The sequence below is a fragment of the Pelobates fuscus genome, chromosome 9 (assembly GCF_036172605.1).
Source record: "Pelobates fuscus isolate aPelFus1 chromosome 9, aPelFus1.pri, whole genome shotgun sequence".
Lineage (NCBI taxonomy): Eukaryota > Metazoa > Chordata > Amphibia > Anura > Pelobatidae > Pelobates > Pelobates fuscus.
The window spans coordinates 132,999,753-133,012,910 of NC_086325.1; the positions used below are offsets into that span (position 1 = coordinate 132,999,753).

The window sequence follows — 13,158 nt, forward strand, 5'->3', positions numbered from 1 at the left end:
TATCAATTCCAACATATCAATGTTAACCTTATGTTTCTGCATGGCGTAACACCAAACTTATACACATATCAAACATTCTCTAGCAGGTTTTCTCAAACAGTAGTCTAGTAGCTTTCGGGTTGTGCAGAGGTTGTGAGAACCTAGGACAGATTTCGGGTCCTGAGGTTCCACTAGACTAAATTGTGCTTGTTACAGTTGATGTGCTATGTCCTTTTTGGGGCTTCACGTGTTAAGCGGCACCTTATCTAGTTACCTCGGTGGTGTTTGTCCCAGTTGCGGGCTGGCCGCCGTTAGTATGTTTTAAATATACAAAATTTTAGCTTTATTGGAAATTTTCCATGTCAGCTGTTATAGCCTAATTATTGCTATTTAGATTTCAATGCCATATGATGCAGAGTTTAGTGCGTAAACATCCATTATGGATAAAAAAAATAATTAAAAAGATAACACAACGAACAAAACAGAACAAACATCAAACCATGGCAAATATTACTGGTAGCTAAATCTCACATTACAATTTTTGGTTCATTTCACCTTCTTATTAGTTAATATTCTACCAGGAAAACAAAAGCATTGCGTTATAAAAACCCAAACTTCTACAAACAAAATAAAATTATCAGATGAGAACCTAAATATGGTGTCTGAATCCTACACAAATTTATCAACACATTTTTAGAAAGCTTGACTTATTTTTCAGTATCATTGTGTATAAAATAATAATAATGTTTTTTGTTTTTTTAAAGTGTTAGACTATAGTTAAAGGGACACAATAGTCACCTGAACAACTTTAGCTTAATGAAGCAGTTTTGGTGTATAGAACATGCCCCTGCAGCCTCACTGCTCAATCCTCTGCCATTTAGGAGTTAAATCCCTTTGTTTATGAACCCTAGTCACACCTCCCTGTATGTGACTTGCACAGCCTTCCATAAACACTTCCTGTAAAGAGAGCCCTATTTAGGCTTTCTTTATTGCAAGTTCTGTTTAATTAAAATTTTCTTATCCCCTGCTATAATAATAGCTTGCTAGACCCTGCAAGAGCCTCCTGTATGTGATTAAAGTTCAATTTAGAGATTGAGATACAGTTATTTAAGGTAAATTACATCTGTTTGAAAGTGAACCCAGTTTTTTTTTTGTTTTTTTATGCAGGCTCTGTCAATCATAGCCAGGGGAGGTGTGGCTAGGGCTGCATAAACAGAAACAAAGTGATTTAACTCCTAAATGACAGTGAATTGAGCAGTGAAATTGCAGGGGAATGATCTATACACTAAAACTGCTTTATTTAGCTAAAGTAATTTAGGTGACTATAGTGTTCCTTTAACCCACTTATGCAGACTCCTGAGGTAACACCTATGCCAGACTGGTACACGTGGCACAGATGAAGATCCGCTTATGTACAGAAACCAGTGAGAGATGGGAAGAGTAAATGGTCTGAAACCGATGATAAGGATGTTTTAGATGTTCTTTGACTTTAAACCATTGGGATATTGTGTTCCAGGCTGCCAGGTGATGAGAAACAAAGCTCGCAGACACGCTTAAAAACACTTTCCCCCTCTTTTTTCGTGCCTTGAATAGCAAAGCATTTGCCTCTCACATGTTTGCGCCGACTACTTCCGGTGCAGCTCCAGCCTCGCTCTGGCATTGCCGTGACGTCATTGCGAAAGCCGTCTATCTCCTCCCTGTATAGGCCCGAAGCGTGGGGTCTTGGGAGCCCCTTTCCGGCGGAAGTAGTTCGCGTTGAGGCACCGAGTTTCCGTTTCTGGGTCCCGGGTGCAGTGAGTGAGGTCGGTGTAGCGGCGGCCTCCTCCTGTGGGCGGCAGGTGCCATGGCGGAGTTGGTGCAGGGACAGAACGCGGTTCCCGTGGGGATAAAGCCGGAGGGATTCGCCGACGCGCTGCACCGGGTCCGGCAGGTGAGGCCGGCGGGGGTCGGGCAGGGCAGGTGGGGGAGGGAGGGTAGGCCGCAGCCCGGGTTAGAGGGTGAGTGTGTGGGATTGGGCTCGGGGAGCGGCCCGGCGGCTCTGGGGACGCGGCGAGGCGGCCGGACACGCTCTGCTCGGCCGGTGTGAGGGCCCGATGGCTCCTCCTGGTAACCAGGCCTGACTGCGCCGGGCCCTCCCAGCAACCTCCAGGCCGGGGCTAACCCTCCCAGCGGGCTCCTACACCGGCACACAGCCGCAAATAACGGCTCGGCTTCAACACTAACAGCAAGTTACCACTAATATCCACTTAATAAACCGAGTGAGACACTATAACGCCCACAATCCGGCTATAGCGCCCATTATAACCCCAATATCAAACTAACAGCAAGTTATCACTAATATCCACTTAATAAACCGAGTGAGACACTATAACACCCACAATCCGGCTATAGCGCCCATTATAACCCCAATATCAAACTAACAGCAAGTTATCACTAATATCCACTTAATAAACCGAGTGAGACACTATAGCGCCCAGAATCCGGCTATAGCGCCCATTATAACCCCAATATCAAACTAACAGCAAGTTATCACTAATATCCACTTAATAAACCGAGTGAGACACTATAACACCCACAATCCGGCTATAGCGCCCATTATAACCCCAATATCAAACTAACAGCAAGTTATCACTAATATCCACTTAATAAACCGAGTGAGACACTATAGCGCCCAGAATCCGGCTATAGCGCCCAGAATCCGGCTATAGCGCCCATTATAACCCAATATCAAACTAACAGCAAGTTATCATTAATGTCCACTTAATAAACCGAGTGTGACACTATAACACCCAGAATCAGACTATAGCGCCCACAATCCAGCTGTAACACGTATTATAACCCCAATGTCAAACTAACAGCAAGTTATCACTAATATCAACTTAATAAACAGTGTGAAACTATATCACCCAGAATCCAGCTATAACACCCCAAATCCAACTATAGCACGTATTATAACTCCAATATCAAACTAACAGCAAGTTATCACTAATATCCACTTAATAAACCGAATGTGAAATTTTAGCACCCAGGATCCCACTATAACACATGTTATTACTATAACACTAATATCAACTTAATAAACAGTGTGAAACTATAGCACGTAGTATAACCCAAACATCAAACTAAAAGCAAATTATCACTAATATCCACTTAATACCGTATGTGACCCTATAACCTCTAGAATCCAACTATAGCACCCAGGATCACAATATAACGCATGCATTAAATCATAACTCCAATTTCAAACACGATTAGCAAGTTCTCACCATTCGCTTAATAAACGAAGTGTGAAACCAAAACACCCAGAACCCAGCCATAGTACCCAGTATCATAACCCCAATATCAAACTAACAGCAAGTTATCACTAATCTGTTTAATAAACAAATGGCTCCCAGTATGACACTATAGCTCCCAGTGTCAACTATAACACATGCATTAAATTACAACTGGAATATCTAACAGGAGTAACAAGCTATCACCAATATCAGCGTAATAAACCCTGTATCAAATTATAACACAAGTTTTATAAATAATTATTCCCAATATCAAACAAACTGGAAAATGTCACGAATTTCAAATTAATAAACAAAGTATCAAACTATAACGCATGTATTAAATTATAACTCCAAAATCATACTGCAAGCTATCACTAATCCCAGTTTAAAAAAAAAAGTATTAAACTATAGCACCGAGTATAGTTTAACTATAACACATGATATAAATTATAACCTTAATTTCAAACACGAGTAACAGGTTATCACTGATCTCCGTATAATAAACAAAGTATATTATAGCACCCAGTATCAAACTATAACATGCATTCAGTTATAACCCCAACATCAAATACAAGCAGCCAGCTATTCCTAATCTCAGATTAATAAACCCAGTGTCAAAATGTAGGACGCAGTTTTCAACTATTACTTTATTTATATAGCGCCATCAGACTCCGTAGTGCTGTACAGTGGGTGGACTAACAGACATGTAATTGTAACCAGACAACTGGATGTACAGGAACAGAGGGGGGAGGGCCCTGCTCCATTAGCTTACATTCTAGACTATAACACATGCATTAAATTCTAACCCTATTATCAAACAGCAAGTTATCACTAATATCCGTTTAATAAACAAAATCTAAAACTATAGCGCCTAGTATCAAACTACCGTATTTACTTAACCCCTTCAGGACGGAGTCAATAGTGCACGTTCTGATCAAAACAAAACGTAAACAAAAACTGGAATTTGCGCTATATGTCTGTTCAACCGTAGTTCCCCTCTTTCAAATTATTTGCACCCACACTTATTATATATCATTTTGTTCAGGAGAAACAGGGCTTTAATCTATCATTAACTATTCATATATGGAACATAATTTATTATGAATAAAATAAAAAAAAAGGTGAGAAAATAAGATTTTTTTTTAAATTTGTATTTCCGTCTGCCATTTTAGCTGTGAATGTCATAATACTGTTAGGTTTTACTGCAAAAAAATGCACATATTTGTAATCAGCGATGTCTCACGAGTACAACAGTACCCCCCATTAACAGGTTTTATGGTGTTTTGGAAAGTTACAGGGTCAAATATAGAACGTTCCATTTTCAAATTGAAATTTTCCAGATTAGTAATGTTACCTTTGAGACGGTGTGGTAGCCCAGGAAAGAGAATTACCCCCATAATGGCATACCATTTGAAAAATTAGACAAGCCAAGGTATTGAAAGTGGGGTATGTTTAGTCTTTTTTAGTAGCCACTTAGTCACAAACACTTAGTCACAATTTACCAGTTTGAAACACTAATATTTGAGTTCAGTGAAGTCTCCTGAGTAAAACAGTACCCCCTATGTACAGGTTTTATGGTGTCTTGGAGAGTTACAGGGTCAAATATAGTGCTTGCGAATTAAATTCTCTGCACTTTCTCCCTGTGTTGTCAGGCATGTCAATCAAATTTTAATTAATCAAATCACATAATTACGTTAAAAGATTATTTAAATATACACGTAGAATTTTAATATATATGCATTTATAGGTATTTAAATTCTACGTGTATACTAATGTAATCTTTTATGTAATTATATGTATTTATCTATATATATATATTTGCGGTTATTTGTATTTTATACATAGATAGATATATATAGAATGTCATTCTAAGTGTATTTTGTTACCGATATATATATATATATTAATAACAAAATACAGTTAGAATGAAATTACATATGCATATATAATTTATATTAAATTTTGTTTCAATATTTTAATTTATTTTATTATTTTATTTATTTATTATTTTAATTATACGTATTTATATATAATATATATATGTACATCTATTATATATATATATAATATATATACATATTATATATATGTAACGTCATTCTAAGTGTATTTTAATATTAATTTATATACTTATATTAATATTAAAATACACTTTGCATGACGTTACATATATATAATATGTATATATATTATCTATATAATATATATACATATTATATATATATTAAAATATATTTAATTTATTTTTAAACATGTTTATTTTATTTTTTTTACACCTCCTACCAGCAGGGGGACTGTCTGATATTTCAAACAGTCCCCCTGCTGGCAGATCCACAGCCAGCTATAGAGGGCCATGTGATCGCTCTTTGAGAGCGATCACATGGCCCCCGGGGGCCTCATTTGCCGGAGGGGGGCTGCCTGGGCTCTCAGGCAGCCCCCCAGAAGAGGATCGCGGCGGAGGTGAGTAGTTGCTGGCTCCTGGGGGCTTAAACCGTTACGGCGTTCCATGCCGCCGCAACGGCTTTAAAGCCCATTTAAAGCGCGACGGCATGGAACGCCGTAACGGCGTTAAGGGGTTAAATTGAATGCACACCTTTATTGCCAAATTAAGTCTCCAAAATGTGAATGCGAGTTAGATTCAAGTGCAAACAACGAATTAGGTATGACGGGCATACAACGCAAATTTGTCGGGGCGACATTCGCAACACTGCAACATGGATGCAAGACTTTGTTTCTGTGTACGGTAAAGATTGTGTCTTTGTTGCAATGCGAATTATCGCCCCAAAATCAAACATGAGCACTAATCTCAGTTTTATAAACTAGGCATGAAAGTGCAGCAAACTAAAACACATTTACTAAATTATAACCCCAGTATCAAATATGCTACCATCCTACTGGTTATTAATTTCAGTTTAATAAGCCCATCAACTGTAGACTTCAGTATCAAATTATAACCTAGTAGATTGTAAGCTTGTTTGAGCAGGACCATCAACACCCTTTGTTCCTTTGTCCAATTTGCTGGAAATACTTGTCTGTTAGTCCACCTATGGTACCTAGCTGCAGAATTGGTTTGCGCCTTATAAATAAAAATCACCCCAATATCAAACGTGACCCTCCCACTGACAATAAGTTCAGTTTTAATAACCCAGGTATCAAGCTAAAATCTCAATTTTAAACAAACACCCATCTGTCCCTTATTTTGTTTAATACCCCCCCATATCAGGTTATAACCCTATTATCCACCTAGAGAATCCAGTGTCAACTTGACCAGCTAGCTGTGTATTGTTCTCAGGATGATAATAATAGGCTTGTGCTAAAGTTTGTTTGGAGTGGTTCATGCAAACCTAATTCCTTTTCATCCACATCCGACCAAATCTATCCCTCCTGGATATACCTGTGGAGTCTTATTCAATGAATAAGATCTTCCAAAGGTAAATCCCAAACTCCTTGATCCAATCGGGTAGGGATCCAATGGAATTTAGTTTAGAACAGCTTCAAATTTTTGCACAGGTTTTTTTTTGTTTTTGTTTTTTTATAACTCCAATATTAATCTATAAGGGAAGTATGAAAATAGGTAGCTAGAATTAAACTATGACCTCCAGGTTTAAACTAGATCAGCTAATATGATACTAATAACTATAGTACCAAATTTAAGCCTCAAACTGGACCACGCCCACCCCATCTTTTTTTTTTTTTTTTTTTTGGTCTGGGCTACAAGTAATCCTATAGGCTCTGTCCACGTGCCTTATTTGTTTACAACTCTGAGACGGTGCCTGCTGATGTCTTCCACTTTCTATTCCAATGTTATGCTTCTTGTAGAGAAGCATTGAGAAGGAGATGCACATGTGAGAAGCATTGATTGAATAATAGTCTGGCTCAGTTATTTTAGCTCAAGTGGCTATCAGGAAAACAACCACTAAAAGTGTGTTAAAAAAAGGATTACTCTAACCCCTTCTCTGTGCCTGTTTTTTTTTCTTTTTTTTTCCCTCCTTCTTCTTGTTTTATAATACCGTACTGGTACTGTACTAATTTACCATCTTATCAAGCTAAATACAAAGGGTCAAACTTAGCTGGAATCGCTGCCCTCCACACTGGGTCTAAAATCAGCGGCGTTGGATCATGGTTTAACCAAATGCTTCTCAAAGAGAGCTGGGAAGGGTAGATGGAGAGGGGATTTAAAAAAAACAAACAATGTTGGGGGTTGGATGGACTGCTCAGTCAGAGCGAGGGGAAAGCTGGAAGAACAAGCGGGTTTAACTTGCCCTGGTACAAAAGTGAAAATATCTGCTTGAAATACTGCACATGCTCTTGCCACCATGACCACTTCTAAAAGCAGAAGTGATCATGATGTTTGGAATAACCCTTTAACCCAGGAAAGAAAATATTGCAGTTTCTACAGAAGAGCAGTATTTTACAATGCATGATTACAATGACTCTGAGATGAGTTTATCTGAGTGCCTATCGTGTCACTTGTAATAACTCCAGTATGACAGTATAATCCCAGTATCAGACTAAACCAGCCAACTGCGCTAATCTATGTTTAATAATCACAATGCCAAAATATAACCTCAATATGACACTATATCTATGTTTGGCCAGCAGCTCTCACTCTGATTTATGACCCCAGTATTAAACTATAACCCCTCAATCACTCTGTATCAAACTATACCAGCCATCTGTCGCCAGTCTGCTTAATAACCCTCAGTATCAAGCTAGGTCAACTAGCTGTCACTGATCTGTTTTCAAATTCTAGTGTCAAACTAAAACCCCAATTTCAAACTTTTTGAAATGACGTCAGTGATATCCAGCTGTAAGACAAACTTCTGTTCGCCATTGACGAGTGCAAATTCAGACTTGGCAAATGTGCTCTGGACCCTCTCACAGCCTGAATTCTTGGGGTTTGTTTTGAAACCGCAACTTCTTAAGTGTCTGCGGTCGTCAAGAATGATATTTAAATATCATATAAAATAGAACAGAATTTTAAGCAATGTAGAAATAATAAAAAAAAATAGGCCCTTCAACCACAAGCTCTAACCCAGCTTGGACACCATGCAGCTAGTATTTCAAATGCTGCAACAAAAATGTTGTCCAGACACATTTATATGGGGCAGTGTTAACAAATCCGTTCCTATCTCCTCTACATATAAAGCAGACACAATTTAGTTTCTTTTGTTTTGTGTTTTGTTTCCGTAACAGGAAATATATTGTTTCCATTACTTTAATTGTAATTTAGCTTTTAAATCAGGCCAACTTGCAGATGAGCCACTACAGATGCTGCTACCCAGGCCTTTCCCAGAGATCACATGATAGGAGGAGCTTTGCAGTAGTAAGACACTTTTAGATACCATAGTTCTACCAATAGACAGCCATGATATCTAGCAGGTATATCGGTTAATTACTACAAATGTCTGTCTAGAAATTACAGTAACTTTTAACCAGCCAGGTACAACTAATCTTGCTTTAGCATTTCCAGTATCAAACCATACCAACAGAGCATCAATAGTGACATATTCTACCCTGTTATCTACTGTCAAGCAGCATTATGTGATTAACACATTTATTAACCTGGCAGTCCATTTAACAAACCATAACAGCCTAATGCTAGTCCTAGAACAAACCAAATGCTGCCTTTTTTTTGCTTGTTTTTAAATCTTCTACTAGTTGAGTACCACGAGGGGCAGAAAACTAGACCCACTAATCTCAACCTAAAAAGGTCTGATCTAAAAGTATACCAGTTAAATGCTGCTAGTACTACACTGTAGAGATTAAGGTATAGCTGTATCTTATTATGGCCTTGATTTGAATATTTTTGGATAAACTGTTAAATATAAAAAAAAATTCTATATTGGACATCACATTTTCTGATATTTATATATAAAAAAAGTAATTTTTTTCCCCAAATACCAAAAAAGTTAATGTATATTAAAATCTGACTATTAAATAATTGTAATAGTTTATTCAAAATATTAAAATTGAGGACTATGTGTTTCTTATTATACGGTCAGCATTGTAACACTATTATCAAAATGTCAGAGTACTAGTAATAACACTTTTCTGCCCTTGACATCCTACTACTACACAAGCCAAATACCACGATTGTCAAATTAGTAGATCAAAGGGAACCTATACAATCCATTGGGTTTAAGTATTTTATCATTTATGAGCAGTCCATATTAGTATCCATAATACTAGCATTTACCGATGCCCCTAAAAGCAATTTATTTTTTTCCTTTTTAAAAACTATTAACTGCATATTGATATGTGCACCATTAAAAGTCCTTCAGTTGGGATGAACTAAATATATTGAAATTAAATTAATCAGCCATCAGCATATACCACCTATAAACAAACACAGAAGAAGACATTTAAAGATGTCACAGATCTTAAACTCAAAGGGACAATAGTCACCAAAACAACTTTAGCTTAATTAAGCAGTTTTGGTGTATAGAACACGCTCCTGCAGTTTCACTGCTCAATTCTCTGCCATTTAAGAGTTAAATAATTTTGTTTATGCAGCCCTAGTCACACATACTTGCAAATAAAATGCACAACCATCCTAAGCACTTCCTGTAAAATTAGATCTAATGTTTACACTTCCTTTATTGCAATGTCCCGTTTAATTTTTAATTGCTTACATCCTGCACTGTTAACAAACTTTTCTAATGGCAACTTTGTTGGCAAAATAAGAAAATTAAGTGTGTTACAAAAAGTTATTGGACCCCCATCATCCTGCTTCACAAAAAAGTACAACTTATATTTATATATTGTCCCCAGGAAAGCAAAATGTGTTGGTTTGCACAGATGACAATGCATTTAGGTCAGGGCTCAAAATGTCTTATCTCCACTAGCCATTGGTATGTGAAAATGTAGCCCTAGTAAGTGTGCCATGGACTCTCCAGGATTGCAGTAACTTGTAATCCTGGTTAGTAACATCAGGCTAGGATTTTTGAAACCTGATTAAGTTTTATATATTTTGGGTTTGATAACTAATTAGTCGTGTAAGGGCAATCTTGCGCTCAGCATCACTGATTTTGTGTCTGCTCCCAGTATGAGTCAGAAAAAAAGTTTCTGAAAAGCCCCTGGTGAGGTCTCCTTGCATGCCCCTCTGGTCAGTGATCGGTGCTTGGCTTTGCTCTCTGCCTAGTGCTGGCCAAAGTTTAAGGAGCAGCATCTTTAGAGGGGATCTCCCTCTCATGCTGCAATCACCCAATAGGTGAGATTTAGGGGCTGTATAGGAGCAGGGTTATCCGTTGGATTACGGGAAAAAGTATACATGTTGGGGTATCATTGTACTCCAGAACAGTGGGAAAATAGAAATATGGGGTGTGGGACATGAATGGTCTGTGAATTTCCCCCAAAAACCCAACAAATTGTAACCAAGCTTTGTGATAAAATGGTTAATCGAAAAGTGTCAGAATGCTCTTAATTGAATAGCCTAGGTGGGTGTACTTTCTACAAATATATACTTGTGTATTCTTTTCTGATTCTGTGACTACTATAAAAGTTGTAATCTAAGCATCCGATTTATAACATTTATCGGTGCACTTAAACAGGGTTTAATTGTGGCAAAAGTGCCAAAAAGGTTTTAATCCCAAACCTGTTGCTTTTTAAAAAAAGCCTTGATCCTTAAGAGGCAGAGGGCATTGTAAACCTCAATTTGGCAGTTCATGTAAAAACCCTACTGGTGTCACATGGCCTAAACAAACGTTAGTCTGGATTATTATGCTTCCGAGCACAATATATAATGTATATTTCAATTTAACTCCTGAAAGTAGTACTTTTACTTGATTGCTCTCTGTATTTATCGTTCATTTTGCAAAGAGCAGCTTCATGAAACCTTCTGCATTACAAATGCTGTGGGCACATTACCCATAATGCTCTTACAGTCATAATGCTGGCAAGGCATCATGGGAGATGTATTCCACATCTGCTGGAGGGTGACGTCCTTTTCAAAGGTGGCGCACGCACAGGGAGATAAGAGATTGTAGATGCAGTTACCTAAACCTCTGTAACTAGTGGTGTTTTTAATGCATACAAGTACAAAACTGGGCTAAAGAAGTCTGAGTCTCTAAATGTACTTACTCCCTGCATATTATGGCTGTAATCAATGAATGCAAACACCCTGACGATGACAGTGTGTGGCTGGGTACATGTTTATAGACTAATACCTGAACATTTCAATGGGTCCTTTGGTTTGTAGGAAATAAAGAGCTCCTTCAATGAACTGTGGGACCTTGATCATACTTTGTCAGCATATCACGCTTGAACTGTATGTGCTGCTTTAAAGGCAGCCAGTGTTTCACAAAACAAAATTGCCCTTGTGAGTTTGTAGAGACAGAACTTGCCGAACTGTCACTAATAATGTTATGCAACTCTTTCGTTTTCTGTTATCTATTGCCTAGCTCGCCATGCTTGCACTCTGTTTAGAGGCCCTTTTTATTTTTCTTCTAGAAGATTTTGGGTTTTGTTTTTTGTCCTTCTTTTTCTATTTGACTGTAACCTGGAAGAAAAGGATGGGGGTTATGGTGCAACAAAATATGAGGTCCTACTGTTTCACTTTGTTTATTTTATGTCCGAGCTCTTCATTGAAATATTGTGAACGTTGTAGTTCTTGTCATTGCAACCCAAATCTATGCGGGGTGTTTTTGTAGTGAAACTTTTGCAATAGCTCGGCAACAGCAAATATACTGGAATTTGAGTGCTAGAAAATCTCAAAGAGTTTGGCAAAAATCATTAGGAGTGCATGCATTGACTCCTTGCACCAAATCAACTGCAGTAAGCACGCAAACTGCAAGTAGCTGGACAGTTTGAACTTTTCGAGCGGCTTTATTTATAGCTATTATAAACTAGATAAGTCAGGGATATCTCAGCTATTCCTATTCCAGGAATGACCAGCTAGCTAAACGGACTGATTTTACCCATTTTGCATTACACTGGGATCACCCAGCATACATGCATCTCCGGTATTGCCAACAAAAGCTGTGCCCGATGTTTTTAAAAGTTTTGGGTAATGCTTCAAAACTTTAATGGTCACACGTTCCTCTTTAGCATGAATATAATTTCTGTGCTGTTTATGCCGATATTGTGGAGAGCAGGGAGACTTGCCGTAAACGACTGCAAACACCATAGTGCAGTATGATCGTTGATTTGCCTTATTTAGACTCACTGAAGGGGGGGGGGGGGTTCTCTTTGAACCTTTGGCCCAGGTCTGGACTGTAGCAGCTGTTTGGTGTCTCAAACAGCTCGAACGTGAGTAGCCTTATTTAGTGCCAGTGTGTGTGAAGTTTTGTCAAACAGAATATAACCCCCCCACAGCTCACCATGGGACAGGAAGTAGCAGCACAGAACAGGGTTTGTCTGCAAAACTACAACCGAAACAGCTGTCAGAAGTGGTAAATGTGTGTGTATATTGAATAGCACGACCATTTATTACAGAAAGGGGGAGAAAAGATTACTTCCTCTTGATCTCTGCCTGTAAGGTTCTTTTTGAAGCGGCATTTGCCTCCAAAAAAAAAACTGATTCACTTCTTCGCCTTGCAGCAAGATGGGCTGGCTAAATGTGTGAAATTCCTTTCCCAAGCTTTCTTGAAGCGGATTAGTTGCTCTGTATAATGTACATTCGAACTGGATTCACAGCTACCTCTGACAGTTATGGGCGTATCACAACTTCACCATGTTTTCACACACAGCACACGCATGATATTCGTTCCTGTGTCACTCTTTAGTAATGTAGACTCCATATACATCATAAGGGAAATCTAAATGAAACTGCTTTTAGTAGTGGTTATGATGCAAGCAGGCCTCAAGTGTAGTCGATCTAGTTTTTGTCAGTTTTCCCCGGTTCCTAAAGCCCAAAGGTTCCTAAATCCCACACCAAACCTTACAACATTCTGTTCTGGGCTGT

The 13,158-nt window shown here is 38.3% G+C and overlaps 1 protein-coding gene across 4 annotated transcripts in view; it reads left to right on the forward strand.

Moving 5' to 3' along the window:
- Window positions 1-1,708: 1,708 nt before the first annotated feature.
- The window catches only part of FUBP3 (far upstream element binding protein 3), a 49,773-nt gene continuing 38,323 nt past the window's right edge, over window positions 1,709-13,158 (forward strand). For all 4 annotated transcript variants that reach the window (XM_063432433.1, XM_063432435.1, XM_063432434.1 and 1 more), the window contains exon 1: window positions 1,709-1,909. In XM_063432433.1, the coding sequence (XP_063288503.1) occupies window positions 1,823-1,909 (87 nt within the window). In that variant the 5' untranslated portion in view covers window positions 1,709-1,822. The remainder of the gene's footprint in view (window positions 1,910-13,158) is intronic.